The sequence below is a fragment of the Ranitomeya imitator genome, chromosome 5 (genome assembly GCF_032444005.1).
Source record: "Ranitomeya imitator isolate aRanImi1 chromosome 5, aRanImi1.pri, whole genome shotgun sequence".
Classification (NCBI taxonomy): Eukaryota; Metazoa; Chordata; class Amphibia; order Anura; family Dendrobatidae; genus Ranitomeya; species Ranitomeya imitator.
In genome coordinates this window covers 275,324,238-275,336,236 of record NC_091286.1, presented here as the reverse complement: position 1 = coordinate 275,336,236, position 11,999 = coordinate 275,324,238, and the positions used below count along the sequence as shown (strand labels likewise).

Below are 11,999 nucleotides of genomic sequence, written 5' to 3'. Positions count from 1 at the left end.
GGCACCGACTTTCATGATGCCTATGTGGCGTCATGGGTCGGGAAGGGGTTAAGAAAAGGCCATTCAAAAATTTGAGGGAGATTCACAAGGAGTGGACTGCTGCTGGAGTCATTGCTTCAAGAGCGACCACACAGAAACATATCCAGGACATGGGCTACCAGTGTCACATCCATTGTGTCAAGCCACTCATGTCCAATAGACAATGCCAGAAGCGTCTTACCAGGGCTGAGGAGAAAAAGTCTTGGACTGTTGTTGAGTGGTCCAAGGTGTTGTTTTCAGATGAAAGTCAATTTTGCATTTCTTTTGGAAATCAAGGTCCAAAAGTCTAGATTAAGAGTTGAGAGGCACACAATCCAATCTGCTTGAGGTCTAGTGTGAAGTTTCCACAACCAGTGATACTTTGGGGAGCCATATCATCTGCTGGTGTAGGTCCATTGTGTTTTATCAACGTAGCCATCTACCGGAAATTTAAGAGCACTTCATGCTTCCCTCTGCTGACAAGCGTTTTGGAGATGGAAATTTCATTCTCCAGCAGGACTTGCCACCTGTCCACACTGCCCAAAGTATTAATACCTGACCTTAACCCTATAGAGAATCTATGGGATATTGTCAAAAGGAAGATGAGAGACACCAGGCCTAACAATGCAGATGAGCTGAAGGCTGCTATCAAACCAGCCTGGGCTTCAATAACACCTCAGCAGTGCCACATTGATATAGTAATTGATGCAAAAGGAGCCCCGACCAAGTATTGAGTAAATTTACTGAACAAATATTTCAGTAGGCCAACATTTTAGATTTTAAAATAATTTTTCAAGCTGGTGTTATTAATTTTTCTAATTTACTGAGATAATGGCTTTTGGGTTTTCATTGGCTGTAAGCCATAATCATCAACATTAACAGAAATAAACACTTGAAATAGATCACTCTGTTTGTAATGACTATATAATATATGAATTTCACTTTTTGTATTGAAGAACTGAAAGAAATTAACTTTTTCATGATCTAATTTTGTGAGAAGCACCTGTATATAAATATATGGGGCCTTAGTTATGTTTGTCTTGTCTCTACAGTCTGTCCAAGCAAACCATTTTGCTCTTTGTAGTAAATTTGATGCCTCAAGTTAATTTATCTGACAGAACCAGAGTAAGTGAAACTGGTAATTATCCTGAAGCGATATTCATTAGTTCTTGGTAAGCTTCCAGGCAAATTTTTACTTTAAAAAGTTCCAGATGAATGTGGGGTGTGTCCCAAAGCTGCCAATAGCAATTTGTTGCAAGGAGGACATAAGCAGTGCTGGGTTTAACTAGGAACACCAGAGAAGCAGACAAGTCTGAAGGAGGAAACTATATACATTTCCGAAGAGACGATATAAAAGAGGTGAGAAGCAATTTTTTTTAAAGTTCTTTTTGTTTTTTATGAGGCTCCTAGCTCCAAAACAACATTCTGACTGTCTAGCAGGTGTCATTGTGTGTTGCTGATTTGATCTGCAAACAGTATGTTCTGCCAAAATCATTATTTTCTTTGTTAAGCCATGACATCTGCTTGTTGCGCCTTGTTGAATATAGTTTTCGATCATGTATGAACGTAATGCTACATTCACACACAGCAGTCTTGTTGCAGCTTTCAACCACAACAGTCCTGTTTCCCTGCATAATCACTTAAAATCTCAGGAAAATGGCTGTGTCACCTGAAAAGCCACAAGTTCATTACAATCTGCTGTGTTGTCTTCAAATAAGGCAGCTGTTTTACTATAAAATGAAGCAATTGTGCAGGGATGCAGTGTAATGACCACAGAGGCACAGGGATTTTGCAGTTAAAAGCCACAGCGTGACCACGGAGTGTGAACGTAGCCTAATACAGATTAATTAGAGCAAACTATTCAATATATGAACTAGTACTTTACTATTAAAAATCTTTACTATTAAAAATCTTTTATTATGAGAAATATTCCAATTCCACCAGATTCAGCATGTTACCACCAAAATATTTTAGCTGTTTGATTACAATGACTGCTAAGTGTTGAGATATACAATTGCCATTGAAACATAAAGTATGTGTATTCATAAGATGAAGTATTATTTTTATTACTAGATGATGGCCCGATTCTAAAGCATCGGGTATTCTAGAATATGCATGTCCACGTATATTGCACAGCCCACGTAGTATATTCCCCAGCCACGTAGTATATTGCCCAACTACTTAGTATATTGCCCAGCCACGTAGTATATTGCACAGTCACATAGTATATTGCCCAGCCATGTAGTATATTGCCCAGTCCCATAGTATATTGCCCAGACACGTAGTATATTGCCCAGTCACGTAGTATATTGCCCAACCACGTAGTATATTGTCCAGCCATGTAGTATATTGCCTAGACACGTAGTATATTGCCCAGTGACGTAGTATATTGCCCAGTGACGTAGTATACAGCATAGAGCCACGTAGTATATTGCACAGCGACATAGTATACAGCAAAGAGCCACGTAGTATATTGGCCAGTTACATAGTATATTGCCCAGTGATGTAGTATACAGCACAGAGCCACGTAGTATATTGCACAGCGAAGTAGTATACAGCACAGAGCCACGAAGTATATTGGCCAGTCATGTAGTATATTGCCCAGTCACGTTTGTCACAGGTTAAAAAATAAAAAATAAACATATACTCACCTTTCCGAGGGCCCCTTGTAGTCCACGGCAGCTTCCCGTCCCAGGGTTGGTATGAGCGCAGGACCTGTGATGACATCGCGGTCACATGACCGCATGATCCACAGCAGAAAAATACAAAAACTCCACCACCTAACTAAAGATGTGGAGAGTATATCTGCGACTCCAGCGAATCCAACTAGACTGAGAAAAACATCAGGCACAGTCCAGCAGGAACAAAATAGAAACAAGATAAGCACAAAAAATAAACACACAGCTGTGTGTCTAAAAAAAATGAAGCAAACACTTATCTTTGCTGAGATGGCAGCAAGCAGGAGAGGCCAGGCAGAGGACCAACACTTCCAAAGGAACATTGACTACTGGCAAGGACTAATGAATCCTGCACAGCTAAATACCCCAGTCAGAATTGCAATTAGCAGAAACACCTGTCCAAGACTGCTGCTCAGGAATAACTGCATTACCATCAACAACCACCGGAGGGAGCCCAAGAGCAGAATTCACAACAGCATCGGGCCTCTCTGACCTTTCCGGCGCTAACGCACTGCAGTACTTTGTATCTGAAATAAAGGCCCTTTCCAGTTTCAGAATGTCCAGATCCATGTGAACCTAGACCTCTTAGTCGCCCTATAATTCTAGAAAACTTAATTTACTTTTGCCAATAAACTACTTTTACGAAAAAGGGATGAATGAGCATGTTTGGTAATACTCGGATATCACTCAAGTATCTGGGGGCTTGGATGTGCTCGGCACTCGTCAAGCATTGTCTGGTGCTCGGATATAATGCTTGAATCTCTGCCATGCATATTTGGCACCTGTTCCACAATGCAGGGATTGCCTGCCAGTCACTGTAATGCCGTTCCCATTTTGGTAGTGGCATTACTGTGGCTGTAATACCTCATTAGAGGTTATAAAAGGACAGGCAGCGTCACGCTCAGCACACTGATGCCATTGCACAGCTCGGACAGTTCGAAATGGAGGGAGAGAGCATTTGTCCAGGGCTGCGTGTGCACAGTCAAATGAATCAGAGTGCTGTAACGTTGATACTGGTGCTGATTTTGAACCATCATACTAACAGTGTTACGGAACTGCAACACAGAACTAGGGTAGAAGGGGGAAACTAACCCTGCACTATGACTAGGCTGATACCCTACGATGTAGCGGGTGACCCATTCCTTGCTAACAGACCCACTGACGATCCTAGATTAATCTCAAGCGAAGACCTATAGATAGGGGGAAAGGGTTCCCTGAAAGATCTAAGAGCTGGGTACAAAAAGGGGTCAACTCCTAATAGAAAACACAGAGAAGGCTGCAGAAACCAACTGAAAACAGAAACTAAGACTAGCAGAATCAGAGGTTCCAGTACTGCACAAATTATACATACAGAAGACAAGGCAAAGCACCAAGCCAGAACTCAAACAGATTAAGGCTGCCGTCACACTAGCAGTATTTGGTCAGTATTTTACATCAGTATTTGTATGCCAAAACCAGGAGTGGAACAATTAGAGGAAAATTATAATAGAAACATATGCACCACTTCTGCATTTATCACCCACTCCTGGTTTTGGCTTGCAAATACTGATGTAAAATACTGACCAAATACTGTTAGTGTGACGGCAGCCTAACACTGTTGTCCAGCAAGCAATGGGAGGCAGGTGCTGGTTAATAAAGAGTGATACAAAAAACAGCTGACCCAAGAGTAACCCAGCACCAGGAAAAAGACCAGCAGCCAGAACACCACAAGAAAATTGCAGATAGTCACAAACTAAACAGATTCTAACAAACAGTTCTTCTAAAGGCTAATCCAGTATTTTCCTGTTTGTATCAGATACATTCTGCATTTAGCCTGGGACAGTTGCACGAGCATGTAGAGTGACAGAATAAAAGCTCTAGGCAGGGCTGAGAGCTTAATAGTCCATTGTAAAATAAATAGCAACTGCATGTGACCAGTTTTTTGGATGAAAAAATGTACTATATTGTCACTCATTCTGTATTACATGATTTGTGGTACATTTCTGTGCTATATACACTCCAAAAAGAATTTAAAAAATTGTCTGGATTCAATTACTCATCCATAGAGTATTATGAGCTTTCTGTGATATTTTGGTGGTATATAAAACTTCCCAAAAAAGTTACATTTTTTATGGATTCAATGATTCATCCATACATTTTCAACGCAGTTCTTATTACATTACGGTAATATATACAACTTAAAAAACCCTTAAAAATGTTTTTATGAATGCAATGACTCATCCATACGTGTAACGTGGTTCTTGATACATTACGGTGGTATATAAAACTTGAAAAATCTCTCCCGAAACTTTTTGGGGATTCAATGATTGCTCCATACACTCTAACAGAGTTCTTGTTACATTATGGAGGTGTATAACACTCCAAAAGAAGTTGTACATTTCTTCAGGATTCAAGTAGTCATCCATAGAGTATTGCATGCTTTCAGTTAAATTTCAGTGGTATAGATTAGAACACTTCCAAAAACTGTTGAAAAATATTTCTGGATTCAGTCAGTCATTTACAATGCGATACACTTTATTGATCTCGGGGGAAATTACGGTATTACAGCAGCAATACAAACAGCAGTACATAAAATATTAGGACACAAATCTTGCACAAGTATACCAACATTACATAACAAATAAATGTGGGTAGTACAGGTATATAAGTCACTTAATTGACATTAGTACACCTGCAACTGCACATTAAACTGTTTATACAATTTAACGTTATTTGTGTAAATTTACAGTGTTTGTACACTTTTTAAAATGGCTTGGCCAGGTACAGTTCACAAAATAATTTTGTTACAAAAATTGACTATTGTCATATATACTGCAGAGCATAACTTTTGTTACATTTAATCGGTTTGAAAATTAAAAACAAAATTGGCCTGCTTCAGGTGCAGAAATTTGGTTGTTCAAAAATTGACTATTGTCATATATACTCTGGAACTTGATTTGTGTGAAACTTCATTGGTTAGAAATAAATACAAAATATGCCCTGCTACAGGTGTACAAATTTGGTTGCTCCAAAATTGACTATTGGCATATATGCTGTAGAACCTGCTTGGTGTGAAATTTTGTCCGTTAAAAATAAATGCAAAAAATGGCCTGCTACAGGTGTACATGTTTGGTCCCTCGATATTGGGTCCGCAGTCGCCACTATTTCCGTCGATGTGGCGTTCCTGCCTTGTACCAGAATGTGTCCAGGGACATTACCTTTATCAATGCAGTTAGGCTGGAGTCACTCTAGCGATTTTAAAATCAGTCCAATTTTATTCCTGCAAAGTCGGATGAAGGTAATGCAAGTGTCATGCGATTTTCATGGGAGTACAATCTAACTCCAAGCATCTGATTTACATCCTAATGCAGTGCGATTGCAATGTGATTTTAACATGAGCTTTTATATAGAGCAATTCTCTATGTCATTTACACATCGTTTTCAAAGGACATTTTCTTCAAAACACATATAAATAGATAGATAGAAAAAAGAAAAGCCGGCAATTCAGCAGCCGCCTACCTGTCTGCTCTTTATATAGAGAGGGTCGGGACATGTGATTTCAGTAGCCAATGACACAAGCCCATGTGTCATGACATTGTGGATGTTTCCTGTGCCCTGATCTGCTACCCACATTTAGATAAAAAAATTTACAAGCATGCAGCTCCTCTGAGCTATTATCACCCCCTACCCTCATCAAACATGTGCCCCACACTCATTATACACCACCACTATCCTAGCCAAAGTACTAAAAAATACATTAGTGGCAAAGCAAATATCTTCCCGCAATTTTAACGAATATTACCAATTTTTTTTTTTTTTTTTTGGGGGGGGGATTTTATAAACTTTGTGCATGTTTCCGATCACGAATCCAAATGTGCCATATTCGTGCTGAATTTATGCATGGCAATCATTTTTCAAACATATTTGCTCATCTCTACTCAGGAGAAATTGCACAACAAATTTTGGGTTCCATTTTCTCCTGTAAGCCTTATGAAAATAAAACATTTAGGGAAAAAGTAATTTTTTATTTTTTTTTAGTTTTCACAGCTCAACGTTTTAAACTTCGGTGAAACATTTGGGGGTTCAAGGTGCTCAATACACATCTAGATAAGTTTTAAAATGATAGTCGAAATAAGCAATTCATAACAGTATAGCCAAGAGAGGGAAACACCTCACTCCCCGAATAAGTCCACCACAACAATTGATGATATGTGGAATACTCCAAGAAATATAAACACAAAGGAGAACGGAGTACAGGAAAATTGCTCTGTTCCAGTAACAAGCATCCAAACATTTTAGTGCTCTCTCATCTCTAATTATCACGAAAACTTGTAGATTGGATCTGATCAAACAGTTGAGAACCCAAGCAATTCGACAGAACTGGTGATAGCAGATAATTTCTTAAAAGAACCTAGCTTTTACTGTAGGATTTGGAATCATGACTTATTGACCCAAAGCTTACTCTATAAAATCTATATTTAATACAATTTTAAACAAAAGTATACAAATGTCTTTTAGGTTTATTTTCTTAGTTTTTGTCTTTTCTGTGTCTTTTAGGTCTTTTCTTTTAGTTTAAAGAAACAACAATGGACAGAGATGAAATGGAGGAAGCTCTGAAAATATTAATGTTTGAACATAAAGGTGTATATTTTGAAACTCGGATTACATCACCTGAAATTGTAGATGATATAGAACATATGGAAGTTAGAGAAAGTGATGTGTTTATTGTCACCTACCCAAAATCTGGTAAGTTCTGCTAATGAATATCTACTACTATATAATCGTCACTTCCATCTGTTTGTCTGTCTGTCATGGAAATCCCAAGTTGCTGATTGGTCGCGGCCGGCAGACCAATCAGTGACGGGCACACTCCGGCCGCGAATTCGCCCCTTCCTACTCTCTGTCAGTGCCCCCTTTAGTCAGCGCTCACACAGGGTTATTGGCTGCATTACACCGCGTCTTGCCGCGGTACAACGCAGCCCGTTAACGCTGCTATCAACCCTGTGTGAGGAACTTTTTACTATTGATGCTGCCTATGAAGCATCACTAGTAAAAAGATCTAATGTTAAAAATAATAAACAAAATCAAAAATCATTATATTCTCACCTTTTGTTGCCTTTCCCGATGCTCCTCACGACGCTCCGGTCCATGCATTGCGGTCTCACGAGATAAAGATGTAGCGGCTAAACGCCTCGCCTGGATCCGGGGGCCGACGGAAGGTGAGTATATAACTATTTTTTATTTTAATTCTTTTTTTTTAACAGGGATATGGTGCCCACATTGCTATATACTACGTGGGCTGTGCTAGATACTACGTGGGCTGTCTTATATACTGCATGGGCTGTGTTATATACTGCGTGGACTGTGTTATATACTACGTCTCTGTGCTATATACTACGTGGCTGGGCAATATACTATATGGCTGTGCTCTATACTATGTGGCCTGTGTTATACACTGCATGGGCTGTGTTATATACTACGTCTCTGTGCTACATACTACGTGGCTGTGCAATATATTATGTGGCTGGGCAAAACTACATGAGCTGTGTTAAATACTGCGTGGGCTGTGTTATATACTACATCTCTGTGCTATATACTACGTGGCTCTGGTATATATTACGTGGCTGGGCAAAATGCTACATCGCTGTGCTCTATACTACGTGGCCTGTGTTATATACTGCATGGGCTGTGTTATATACTACGTCTCTGTGCTATATACTACGTGGCTGTGCTATATACTACGTGGCTGTGCAATATATTATGTGGCTGTGCAATATATTACGTGGCTGGGCAATATACTACATGTCTGTGCTATACACTATGGGGGCTGTGCTATATACTACATGGCCTGTGTTATATACTACGTGGCCTGTGTTATATACTACGTGGGCTGTATGCTATCTGGCTGTGCTATATTTCTCTGCTGTATCTGTGCATCATGAATCGTGGTATGTGTTAAAGAGGGGGGCCCACTGAGACTCTTTCACCTGGTGCACTCAAAATCCTGGAGCAGGCCCTGGCTTCACTGATTGGTCATGCCCGGCCGCGAACAATCAGCAACAGGTGCAGTCCGGCCGCGAATTGGAGCGGAATTTGAACCACGCTTCGCTAATTGGTCGCGCCCGGCCGTCCGAATCCTGTGTATAAATTGCATTATTCTGAAAACTTCATAAATAAACTTCAACCTGTACATATTCTAGAATTCCCGATGCGCTAGAATCGGCCACCATCTAATTACTATATATATATATGGATGCAGTAATAAAGCCATTGCTACAGAAAAAAAAGATACTTGCATAATTTTTTTTCAATAATCATGGCCGTAAACCTGAATCATCATAGTAAAGAGAAGTACTGTATACATTTGTCCTTGTAATCTAGTAGACATTTGGAACACATATTCCAGACACATAGGCCCTAATTCATCAAGGTATTTATTTTCACCAGAATTCTGTTCTAAAGCATCTTGAAACTTTTGGTGTTCATGCTTCTACAGTGGCATAAATTATGACAGAAATATAGAAAAGGTCTGCCGGCCACGTCAACAATCAGTCCAGCACTGCAGGGGCCGGGGGTCAGACGGGGCAGGCCGAAGGTAAAAAAATTTGATTATACTGGCAGTTCAGCGATAGCCAGTGCAAGTTCGGAGCCAATTATAAGTATAATCACCTCTGCTCCCATTGCAATGGCTGTAAACCACAAAGAAAACAGCCCTAAAAAATTATTTAATCTTGTACAATTAAAAATTCTTAATTATCTAACAAATTTAATACCAACACCAAAAAAAACCCTATAGATTGGAGCTAGGTATTGATATAAAAAGGTGCAGGTCTTGATAAAACCAGGAATCTTAAATAATGGTGACACAGTTCTACTATGACCCTGATCGGTTCCTATTGGGTTGTACCTTCCTGACAGTGTATTATGATATTTGCACTATGGCAATGTGCTGTGCTGTGGTCATGAGAGAACTGATTAAACATTGTTTCTCTTTAGCATGCTATGCATTTGTAGCTTGATCACTGAGAATTGACTATATAGCCAATTGAGGCATTAGAATATGTATGAGCTTCTACGCACAAGAGCACTTTACGTATTTGTAAAATATTCCTTTTTCTCTGGAGGGTTTATTTTTCCCTCCTCTATGCCTTTGAGAGCTATGCAGGCTATATATACATCCGAAATTTTCTGGAGGGTAAGCCAAGAACAGCCTCTGATAGAAAGTGGACAAGGAAGTTTAGTTCCATTGCAGTCTATCTTTGTGGCTGAAGTGTATTATCACTTCTATCTTCTGGAAGTCAATTTTGAACATATTCGTCAGATAGATCAAGTGTCTGGTTTTGCGTGCATGGTGTTGGGATTTGGGCGTGGGTAGTTGATAGGGTCTATAGGGTCAGGAAGGACAGTCGATGCGAAGTGGGGGCGCCAAGCCGAAATTAGGGTGGCGACCTCCACTGTCAGGAAGGTACAACCCAATAGGAACCGATCAAGGTCATAGTAGGACTGTGTCACCATTATTTAAGATTCCTGGCTTTATCAAGACCTTCACCTATTTATATCAATACCTAGCTCCAATCTATAGGTTTTTTTGTGTTGGTAGTAAATTTGTTAGATAATTAAGAATTTTTAATTGTACAAGATTAAATAATTTTTTCAGGGTTGTTTTCTTTGTGGTTTACAAACTTTGTATACCCTTTGCTATTTCTTTTTTGGTTTTCCCATTGCAATGGCTCCTCACATGGGGCTGCCTGATGCTCAAGAAAGGAAAGCCCAGTGCAGGGGGCACTAATTCTCAATGGGGCGACTCCAGTGAGGTTGGAAAGAATAATCCCCATCGAAATAGATACCCTGATAGGGAGAAAGCAGAATTGTTGTTACTAGGCTTTAAAGTTAGTTTTACAATCCCCATCCCTCCTTTTATCATCCCCCAGGTGCTTAAGCACCTCCGGTCAGCTGAAATATATGGGGATGTAGTTTCAGATAAATTGGGTAAGGAGGTCGCTTTGGGTTGTATGACGGGTCCGTTTAGTTGTCCTCCGTTTGAGGATTTGGTAGTTTCACCCTTGGGGTGGTGCCCAAGAAAGAACCAAATAAGTTTTGGCTCATTCATCATCTGTCCTATCCCCGGGGCATGTCAGTGAACGACAGAATTGATCCGCAGCTCTGCTCTATTGTCTACACTTATTTTGATGAGGCAGTTTGGTTGGTCAAAAAGTGTGAAAAAGGGGCTTTGTTGGTGAAGACGGATATTGAGTCTGCTTTTTGTTTACTGCCGGTGCATACGGATAGCTCTAAGTTGTTGGGCTATTATTGGAAAGGGGAATTTTTCATAGATCGGTGCTTGCCTTTGGGCTGTTAATTGTCATGTGGGTACTTTGAGGCTTTCAGTTCTTTTCTGGAATGGGTGGTTCGGGATGTTTCTGGTCTTGACTCTCTAATCCGTTATTTGGATGACTTTTTGTGCACTGGCCCGGGCGGGTCACTGTACTGTCAGACACTTCTGATGACATTGGAGTGGGTTGCGGGGCATTTCAGGGTGCCGCTGGCCCTAGGTAAAGTGGAGGGTCCATCTACTTCTTTACATATTTTGGGTATTGTTATTGACACTGTTGAATGGGAATTTTGTTTGCCCGAAGAAAAAGTGATCGATTTGAGGAAGGAGGTTGCTAGGGCGCGACGTCTAAGGAAGCTGTCTCTGCATGATCTGCAGTCGCTTGTAGGAAAGCTGAATTTTGCATGTCAGATTATCCAGATGAGGTGAGTTTTTTTGCGGAGTTTAGCCAGTGCCACTGCGGGTGTTTCAGCTACTCATTACTTTATTCCGCTTTCCGCAGAACAGAGAGAGGATTTAGCGGTTTGGAATACGTTTTTGGAGCAGTAAAATGGTTGTTCAATGCTCATGGAGGAGACAGTAGATAATGGGGTTTTGGATTAGTTCCCAGATGCATCTGGTGGAATTGGTTTTGGAGCATATTTCAGGGGTCAGTAGTGTGCGGCACGTTGGCCGGAGGCTTGGTTTTGTTCGGGCTTCGTCCGGAATATTGCACTGTTGGAGATTTTTCCGATTTTGTTGGCTGTTCACTTGTGAAAGTGGGAGTTTCAGGAAAGGCCTGTGTGTTTCAATTGTGACAATATGGTGATGGTGTGTGTGTGTGATTGCCAGCCTTATGGCATCGTCGCCTCCGGTGATGCAAGTGCTTCGTCAGCTGGTACCGATTTATTTGGCTTTGAATTCTTATGAGATGGTGTCTCATGTGCCAGGGATCAAGAATGCTATTGCTGATTCTCGTTCTCATTCACAGTGGTACCATTTTCGTGCGCTGG

General features: G+C 40.5%; 1 protein-coding gene across 1 annotated transcript in view; it reads left to right on the top strand.

Annotated features, from left to right (window-relative positions):
- The first annotated feature begins 1,276 nt into the window (after window positions 1–1,276).
- The window catches only part of LOC138637468 (amine sulfotransferase-like), a 190,980-nt gene continuing 180,257 nt past the window's right edge, over window positions 1,277–11,999 (top strand). Inside the window, exons 1-2 of the mRNA XM_069726181.1 lie at window positions 1,277–1,377; window positions 7,233–7,421. Of these exons, the coding sequence (XP_069582282.1) occupies window positions 7,262–7,421 (160 nt within the window). The 5' untranslated portion in view covers window positions 1,277–1,377; window positions 7,233–7,261. The remainder of the gene's footprint in view (window positions 1,378–7,232; window positions 7,422–11,999) is intronic.